At 39.4% G+C, this 10,212-nt stretch overlaps 1 protein-coding gene across 1 annotated transcript; it reads left to right on the top strand.

Annotated features, from left to right (window-relative positions):
• The first annotated feature begins 294 nt into the window (after positions 1–294).
• Positions 295–9,394, top strand: fam98a (family with sequence similarity 98 member A). The gene is made up of 8 exons (XM_015017356.1): positions 295–492; positions 1,560–1,708; positions 2,151–2,285; positions 4,262–4,443; positions 4,690–4,770; positions 4,879–4,995; positions 6,042–6,209; positions 8,153–9,394. The coding sequence occupies exons 1-8, from the start codon at positions 455–457 to the stop codon at positions 8,798–8,800; spliced, it is 1,518 nt and encodes a 505-aa protein (XP_014872842.1). The 5' UTR covers positions 295–454; the 3' UTR covers positions 8,801–9,394.
• The last annotated feature ends 818 nt before the right edge of the window (positions 9,395–10,212 follow it).

The following is a 10,212-nucleotide window of genomic DNA, read 5'->3' as shown; positions in this document are numbered from 1 at the left end:
TTTAAGTTGATTGTTCATAATTTTTTTCTTAGACACCTGTGAAAATAATTTCTATTCCCATGGCTTTTTTGTTCTCTGGGAAATTATTTTTGATGATAAATACAGAAACAAGCATAAAAATAAAAAAAATCTACAATAGTGATAGTAATATTCATAATAAAATAATAGTCAGTGCAAAGTAGCCTACAAATTATTTGGTGGGGGGCGGTGAGGGACCTGAAGAAAGGCTTTGGGGGGCGCTGGCCCAAAAAAGGCTGAGAAACACTGTTATAGAATATCGTCTTCGGAAACACGCAGTGCCTATGATAAAGCACAAGGGGGCGGTAATTCACCAATAGGGTGCTTTCCAACTGTTGTTAAACAAAAACGAAGAAGGCGGACTTCAACGTGTAACAGCTGAGTGCCTGTGAGAAACCTTCCTGCGGTACTTCTCCTTTCATCATAGAACTTTGAGATGGAGAATGATATTCTCGTCTCGCTGGAAGATTTAGGGTAAGTGAACAAAGCTTCTGTCCCACTGGGGGCGGAGGGCTGTGTGCATAAAACCCTAAAGAGCTTCCTGCTCTCTGTCCTGTTTTAGCTAGCCGCTGCAGTGTGTAGCTCTGACAGCTAATCTGAGAGGGCAGAAACATCAGCTGAGAAGTGATGTTTATTATTCTGTTGCTTCAAGTGAGAGGTCAACGTTTCCATAGCGGTGTAAGCTGAGCTCCAAATTGGTATAGGTGGTTTGCATGAAGCTGCGTCAGCAGAACTTGCCGAGAATGGGCTACCCCGCTGCCTGCCTGCCTTGTTTGTCGCTCTTTATGTTAAGGGGTCAAATTTCTAGAAAATAGGATTTATGCTAACATTACAAATGTAACCTGTATATATAAATATGCAATGAATTCATGGAAGTCATCAGAGTTTAGGAGTTGGTTTAAGTCCTGTACGTGCTGATTGTTTGGCAACATGGAAGAATGTCCAATGGAAGATTCAGACGGGTTATTTCTGCTGGTGCCTGTCCACGGTTATCGTCCCGTGAGAACCTCTGCACAGTGATCCTGTTCAGCGTAGAAAAATCTGGAATTTTTTTTCTACGTCTGGTTAAATTTGTGATCTATCAAGCCATTCATCTTTTTATTTAGTAGTATCAATCTTTTATTTCTTAGCTCTCAATCTATTATTAAATCTATTCAGTCCTCCATCCATCTTCTTTTTCTCTGTCCATCTTTTCATCAAGCCATGCTTTTTTATTTGTCTGTCCACCCCTCTGTGTTTCTTCTCCATCTATCCATTTATCTATCATCTACTCGTCATGTCATTTATCAATCTTCACCTGTAATCTATCTATCTATCTATCTATCTATCTATCTATCTATCTATCTATCTATCTATCTATCTATCTATCTATCTATCTATCCAGTGAAATGGGCTGTAGAGGACTGGGAGTTCTTGTAATGCTTTTATGGAATTATCTTACACACATGTGTAGGGACACTGCAATGAGGGAATAAAAGTTGTGATTTTGAACTGATCAGGGTTTCTTGTGGTTTAGCTGCTTGTGTGTCCTGTTCTTCCAGCTACCAGGGCCCTCTGTTGGAGGATGGAGCTCTGGATTCTGCTGTCATGAGAGGAGCAGCTTCCCCGGAGTTCACCAAGCTCTGTGCTTGGATCATCTCAGAGCTCAGACTGTATCACAAGCTGGAAGAAAATGTCCATGCTACTAACTGTAAGTTTAGTAGCCCCACTCTAACCTTTGGCACTGCTTTCACTGGTGTTCCTGGCTTTTTCCACTCATGCCATAGCAATTTGTGGGACTCACATGTTTAATAGCTCCCTTACTGCCATGATGTTAGTCATATCCTATCATCTCCAGACAAACCAACAGCCATTTAGATATTAGAACAGGATTGAAAGTGCAGGTAGATCTTTTTTCATTTTGCAAATTGCACAAATATAAATTAGAGGAATAAATGTAAATAGTTATAGGTTTTTAGCTTCAGAAAACCTTTTACGACAACATATGACTGTGGTTGGTGGATTAATATCAAGGCTGAGACTGACTAATTCTACACCAGTAAGATTGATGCTTATCAAAACTTATCAAGCGTTTTTCGCTCATATGCGAGACCAAACCTGTGATGGGTCTGTGTTTCTGCTCCACACCTCAGGTCCCAGTGAGGCAGAGGGCTTCCAGCTGGAGATGAGTGGTCTTCTGTCAGAGCTTGCCTGCCCTTACAGCACTCTGACCACTGGAGGCATCACCCAGAGGTTTCTGAACAGAACTGACTGTCTGCTCCTAATCAGTAGGTTTATTACACTACACTAACGTGTCTCTGTTCAAACTTAACTTCGTTATACTACTTTGATGTACATGTTAAAAATTCAAATATTTCCAGTCATACTCGAAGCACTTTTTCACCCACTCACACTCACAAGCATGCGCACATTCATACACAAATACACAGGTTGGCAGGTAATTGCAACTTGGGGTTAATGCCCTGCCTAGGGCAAACTGGCGTGTGACTGTAGAGAGATGGAATTACACTGATTACTGCTGAACCACAAGACATTTTTATATTAATGCAGAAAAGCCTGGAGTCCACATAAAGACAGAAATTATTTATTATCAAAAAGGTTTTTGGCAGATTTTTGATGCTCATAACGTGTTAACCATTCAGGTAACACTCTTAACAGTGAAGGCAGTTGATCTGTAGCGAATAATTTATTATTTTTTATTATCTGCTATCCACTCTGATCAGTGGATAGTAGATAATGTCTAGCCAGCCATAGTATTGTTTTGGCCATATGTAAAGAATATTCTTGCAAAAATTATATTAGTTTGATTCATAACAAACTTATTCTTATTGAAGAAAAATATCTCTGCCTCTAGTCAGCGCTTCTCCTTGGGTTTAGCTTGTGTTGCTTCCCTCCTTTCTCCTAAAAGAGATAGAGGGGAAACTTGCTGTGTTAGGTTTGCAGGTTAAATGTACTAACATACTGTTTGTTTTTTATAAAGTTGTGCTCCATGATTTAAAAAAAAAAATCTCAAAATTTTAAAAAGATGCTTTTGAAAGGGACAAATTGTTATAGCATAATGTTGAGTGCATACTTGTTTGTACCTTTGAATAACACTTCAGAGTACATATACTGCACACAAGATGTGGAGAAAATCTTATGGCCTCACAGCAGGAGTAGCAGCAGGAGAATAATCAGAACGTTAACTCTTAATACACAACTACTAACATAATCTTAATCTTATGTTTGTAAGCCTAGCAGACAAATTCCAGCAACAGTAATAGTGTTATTTCAAGTAATACTGTTGCTGTTTTTGAATGCACTACAATACTCCAACAACCATGTAACTTTGGCTGTGTGGTCATGATGGAAAGGGAAACTCCATCAAGACCAAAGAAACTTTGGTCTTCTTCAGCAGGTTTTCCTCCAGGATTGTCCAGCATTTAGCTGTAACAATCACCTCTTACCAGCTTCTCTTTAGCAGGATGCAGCCACCACCATGTTTCACCATGGGGGTGAGGATTTTAGGTTATCTTTGTTTTCCACTGCCAAAAACTGTTTTGATCCCATCAGTCCAGATGCACTGCTGTATCTGATGTGTCATCTGAATGACTGTGGATAAACTCCAATCTTATGGTTTTCTTCTTACCATGCCAGATGTGTAGACTGGATGGCAAAAAGTATGTTTCCAGTCCTGGAAACTTCTCCAGGAATCAAAGCAATAATTTCAGAATAAGATAGATTATATCTGCATTTTTTATTTATTTGTTTATTTCATTCACTTACAGTTTAAAATGAAAATGTCACACGTTGCCATGAACAATGGGGACATGTGGGCGTGGCTAATCCCTCGCTGTTTGCATACGGTTGGCTCTAAATCATATATGCATCATCCTATTTGCACTAAACTTGATATGATTGACCTTTGTTAACCTCTAAAGAGCCCAATGGCATTAAATTGTAAATTGACTCCACTGCGCCCCCTATGTTATTCCAACAGTTATATCTCCTTAATATATCAGCCGATCTGCATCATATTTTTTTATGCATCATTAGAGAGCGCTGCTGAACACGTCTATGTGCATCGCATCGCCTACTGAACAGGTGAGGGAATGATGTGAGAGCTTCGAGGGTGGTGAGCATATGGTGTGGCTAAAGCTCCTGCGGTCGCCATAGGGCCGGAGCGGCGCTGAGCTGCAAGGGCCTCCAACACCTGAATTTCTTATTTGCTGGACAATAAAGGCTGTTCCTATTTCTTCTTCAGCCTTTTTAGTGTCTGAGTTGGAGGCATCAAGAATGATCCTGATCAACAGGCCTCAGAAGAAAGCTCAGGAATCCGGCAGCCCTGTCTTCCAGGAGCTGAAGGGTATCTGCATGGCGCTGGGCATGTCCAAACCTCCATCCAACATCACCATGTTCCAGTTCTTCTCTGGAATCGAGAAGAAGGTCTGTCTACCTGGCAGCTCCACTTTTTTTATTATTGCTAACTGTAAATCTTTACATAAGATGGAATAACATGGTCTGTACAAGTTCAAAATAAATGAATATGGATTAGTGGATTTTACTCTGTTCTGTCAGCAGCATCAGCCTGTAAATATGCTCCAAGAGGGAGCTTTTACCTGTGTATTGTTGATCATTTTTATGCATATATATATAATTTTTCTTTTTTATTATTATTTTTCTCTATCTCAGTTGAAAGAAGCCATAAGTCGAGTTCCACCAAATCATGTTGGAGAACCTCTGCTGAACAAGCCCCTCGGACCTGTTCATATGGTAAATTCTGCTAAATGAAACAAATAATTCTCAGTTAGCAGAAAGTGAGTGAATGTTTCTTTACTCCCTTGTTTTTTTTTTTTTTTGTTTTGATTTTTTTTTGTCTAGGAAAAGATTGAGGCCATCAACCAATCTCTTGGAAATGAGTATGAAGTGAGAAGAAAGATGTTGTTGAAACGTCTTGATGTAACTGTGCAGTCTTTCGGCTGGTCTGAAAGAGCCAAGGTACGTTGCTATCCAGGCATTACCATGCACAAAATGTTTTTGGTTGTCTTTAATGGTGCTGACCAATTTTGACGATTAATAAAATGTGCTGTTATTAAAGATTTACATTTTTGGAAAATCTGAATTTCTTTTCACCAATGCACTCCTTGGATTTCAGAAGTTCAGAGTCATGTCAACCAACCCAGGCTGGGTCTACCTTCTTGTTTTACAAGCATGTTTCATAGCTTGTATTAGTATAATATCAATGTATACTTTGCTCCAACAATCCCAGGAGGGATTATTGGAGCAACAGCTTTTTGAAAATATTCCCGCCATTTGTAATTTCTTTTTGAGAAAGGAAATGGAAATTGTATAAAATTGATTAAAATCAGAAATAGTATTTTGGATGAAAAAAAAATCTGAGATTATATTTTTAAGTTATGCCACTTATCTGTAGTTTTCACTATTTATGACTTCAAAGGGTAGATTTTTGTCTAACTTAACAAAATGGAAATTAACACTATAAGGAAAATTAGCTGCATACTTTCGGGGATTATCACATTTTGTGAGTTCAAAATAATCCCACCTTCTATTTCCTCTTTCAAATGTAGAGTACGAAGATAAGTGTGTAATGAATGAGAGGTCAACGACGGGATGCACTGAACTCATAATGCACTTTTGCTATGTGAATTTTGGATTGACATTATGAACATGTTCACCTAAAGATTTTAATAAGTCATCCTGAAGGTTCTTGAATATTTTTTTAAACAAAGTTCTGCTAATTTCTCCAAATCTTACTGTGTTGAAGCACTGGGTTGAATCTGATAGAGAATCTGTAAAGCTATCCACAGATGAGGTGAAGACAAGAGGACTTTCAACCTCCAACAGCTGAAACTCATCACAAAAGATTAATGGTCACACATCTCAGTTTAGACATACAAAATCTCAGCAGCAATAACTGGGAACAGCACATAATCAGGCCCATATAAAGTTACATATTTTTGTGTGCAACTTTTCTTATTACAAACTAAAAGACTTTTTTTTTCTTTTCCCGTGTTTTGCTAAAGATCCAAGCTGAGAAGTTAAGTAAAGTGTACCAGCCGCTGCGTTCTGCCCTCCTCACCAAAAGCAACATTTCTGTCGCTCACCTTCTTGCTGCACGACAAGACTTCTCCAAGATCCTTCGTACAAGCAGTGGCAAGATAAGAGAGAAGACAGCCTGTGCCATTAATAAGGTTGGTGTGTTCCAACAGCGTCACACTGTCTTCCTTCTATTAAGGGATATTATGATATCATTTTTTTCCTTAATTGTAATCATCATTTCTGTCATGTAAGCAAAAATAGCCACACCAGAAGTTGTCTTAAAGAAATATTTTCTGTAGTTGACCATGTACTTTTAAACAACGGACAAATCTGCAGACCATTCGTTCTTTTGACAGATTACACTTCACACTCCTGACTACTTGGTGCAGATGCGCGAGACACTTTCAACTTTATGCATAGAGTACATGACAGAGGGAACTAACTCAATCATTAAAAATCTTAAAAATCCCATCTTAATTTCATGTATTACCTGTATACTGAATTAATTCATCTTGCTGATCAGGAGCTGACAGCGCGGCGAGAGTTATGGACATGAAGCTTTGGAGCGCGTCTGGTTCAAAAGCACATTCCAAACTTTGGCGGAAGAAGCACGTTTAACAAGTGTACAGTACATGCAGAACAAAGAAAACTAAATGAGAATGCTATGTTCTGTTGATCTATTTATAGTCTAGATAAAGGAGAAGGCAGTTTTCCCTTTTGACGAAAGACACTAAGGTGCAGAAGTTAATTAGACTGTAACAACCAGAGTACACTGGACAATAAATACATATGCAACCCTGCCCTGCTCCGCTCAGTGACTCATCCAGGAGATTTGCACTTGACTCAGCCTGCGGTTACAACAAGCGACAAAATGGAACTAGAAAACATTAAGCAAAGGATACAGACAGGAGAAGTAACACTGCTTACTTATGGTCTAAAAGTGAAAGCAGTAAAATCTTAATTAAAATAGTATGTCAGATTTAATTCAGCCTCAGGGCTTTAATTAAAGTTAATTAGTCTAGTTGAATCGGGCTCGGACACGACGCTTATGGGCTCAGTTAATGCCGTTCTAAAATCTAGCGCAGATTTCTCTTCCTAATGGCGACCAGGAGAAAGTTCTGAGGCTGTGTGTTCATACCACAGCAGGTGAAGCGTTCATAATTTAAGTGGAGTCATTTAATTTTATTGTTCATGTGTAGTTATTGGGGTCACAGTCATTGTTTTTTGTCTCACCGGAAGAAAAAGTTAGTTCGTCTGCTCTGTGTAATAGAATCTTGATAATCTGCTCAACTTGTTGAATATTAAATGGATAGAATGAAAATGATTTTCGACTGAATAGCTTATGTAATTAGCGTCATTATAAAAATTGACTGGTAAAATAGATAACAGAATTTTTTTGATGCTAACACAACCTCTGAACCACAAACAAAAATAAAACATTTGTGGAACGGACCATATTTTCACTATAAATGTAACAACTAATGTGTATTTAAAATATATGTGTGAATCTCATCGGGCTGGATTGGTAATTACACATTTTGGGTCAAAACACTTTGATTTATTTCTCAGTTTATCCAAACATATGCAGCCTTGCATATGAAACCAGTGTTGGCTACAAGTCGATGGCCTGAAGATGGGGGACAAAATGGAAAGGCTAGAAGGAAAGGAAACATCTGCAGGCTGATGCTGCCAAAGATGAACATTTCACACACACATTTGCTCTAGCTTTCACTTCTGCAGCAACAGATGTTAAGCAGCCACATGAAATGAAGGAAGAAGAGCCTTAGTGAAGAGAGCAGCAGATGATGCAACACTCCAGATAAGTTTTTGAGGAGGAAATAACATTATAATGTGATAAAAAAACTAAGAGAAGTTGAATTTGTGTAATACTCTAGCCCTACCAATTTATTAATAACACAAATCAGATGACGTCAGATGTCTAACAACATCGAATTTGTTAGATGTCTGCAACCCTGACACCTAACGCTGGCTACGCATATGGTAACGCTGCCTGTTTTATTTTTTTTGTAATCTCATTGATCTAAAAACCCTTTAGCTTTCAGCAACTTAAACAATACCTGACTTTGCTCCTCAGGTTCTGATGGGCCGAGTGCCGGACAGAGGTGGAAGACCATGCGAGATCGAGCCTCCGCCTCCAGAGATGCCGTCCTGGCAGAAACGTCAGGATGCCCCTCAAGGTGGAGGGCACTACAGTGGGTCCCACGGGGGCAGCAGAGGGGGCTATGATAGCTTTTCGTACGGTGGCCGTGCAGGCTATGAAAGAGGTGGTGGAGGGGGGCACGAAGACAGGGGGGCCAGAGGAGTCGGTGGCAGAGGAGGGAAGGTGCAGGGAAGCTGGGGAGAGGGAGCTGGAGGGGGGAGAGGTGGGTACAGCCAGGGTCACTACCAAGACACAGGAAATTATCATGGGGGAGGAGGGAGAGGAGGTTATACGGGAGGGGGAGCCAACCAAGGAGGATTCCAGGATCAGGGCTTTCATGGAGGAGGAGGTGGTTACAACAATAGTTATAGCCAGGACGGGGGCTGGCACCAGGAAAGAGGCGGTGGCCGTGGAGGCCGAGGGGGCAGGGGCAGAGGCAGCAGAGGAGGTCAAAGTGGAGGCTGGGGGGGTAGAGGTGGTCAGAATTTCAACCAAGGAGGACAGTTTGAACAGTTTTTTCAACATGGAGGGCAGCAGTACAACCAGGCTGGCTTCAATCAAGGCAGACACTACACCAGCTGAAGATGCAGTTCGGGGCTTTACAGCAGAGATCAGAACACTGAATTCAGGAACTTCAGAGAAAAGCCTTATCTGAGCAGGTTCAGCAAACTGAAGCAAGAAATATGTCCTCTACATATTTTTATTTGGGTCACGTTCTCCGTCGACTGTTAAGTAATTGAAGATATAATCTTTTGCGTCCTGGTATGTATTCATTTTTGCCTTATTAATTCGTTTTGAAGCTGCCCTCCAGCTCTGTTTAAAATAGCTTGTGTAGCTGGACTCTGCTGTGCTGATTTCACCCTGTTAGTTAAATCGGCCTTACTGAACGTTCTTCCTTAACACAGAAAGCGTTCCTCACATGTCAGTGTTTGTGCACCTATTGTGTGCAGTGCACATCAGTACCACACACAGGAGGGTCACTGAAATCAAAGATTACTTGAAAGCGGTGTCAATTTTCCAGTCCACGTTTCATTTCAGTATGTTTGACTGGAAATTTCTAAGTTACTTATTTAAAAGATGCCAACTTGCACAGCTGTGTGGAAACAGCTATTAATGTTGGAAGGTTTGTATGGATGTGTGAATGAGGAATAAAAGGAATAAAAATCCCTTTTTGCATTGAGTATAGTGGTGATTTCATCTGGAGAACTTGCAGTATTTAGTGTTGACTCCCACTAATGGCCCATTTGAATTGAAATTGATATGAAACCCAAACAGGGAGCAGTAACCAAAATCATAGATGATCTGCTTTGAAACCTGAAAAAAAATGATGCTGGGAAAAGATGCATCCATTTGATGTATCGTTATGAATCAACTGGAAAATGATTCTTTAATCAGAATTAACATGTATTCATGCAAACTAATGATGGTTATCTGAATGATTTAGTTCACTAGAAGCTTATGCATATTTGGTCAGAAGATTAATGTTGCGGTCAAGTTGGAAAGTGAACATTAGCCTCACAGATCCATTAATAATAATAATAATCCCTTCTGGGATCAACGGAACCTCAGTAAATAATAGACAAAAGAAAATTAGTCAATACAAGACTCATTTTGACTGGAATTACTAAAATAAAAGTATTTACAGCAATTGTTCTCAAGTAAAAGTAGCACTACTTAAAAATATTTTTACTCAAGAGAATAAGCATCCAAGAAATTACTCAATAGTAAAGTATTTGGTAAAAAGACTACCGAGTAGCCAAAATGAAAATAATTTATGTACATACCATAATTACAAAAATAAAAAAGCAGGCAACAGATCAATTTTTCATAATCAAATTCTTTCAATATAATACTTATGGAAAAAACTTCCAAGTCTGTGTTTTGTGATTTTTGGTTAAGACCAGCTTGTTCTTACTTCAGTGAAGTTACTCACAGTAGGCAGATATCCAGAAATTTTACTCAAATTAGTATGAGTAATGATACTTCATACAAAA

The sequence above is a fragment of the Poecilia latipinna genome, unplaced genomic scaffold, assembly GCF_001443285.1.
Source record: "Poecilia latipinna isolate Pla-1442-1.1 unplaced genomic scaffold, P_latipinna-1.0 Scaffold2130, whole genome shotgun sequence".
Taxonomy (NCBI): Eukaryota; Metazoa; Chordata; class Actinopteri; order Cyprinodontiformes; family Poeciliidae; genus Poecilia; species Poecilia latipinna.
The sequence above is the reverse complement of the archived record's forward strand: the minus strand, read 5'-3'. Positions and strand labels throughout refer to the sequence as shown.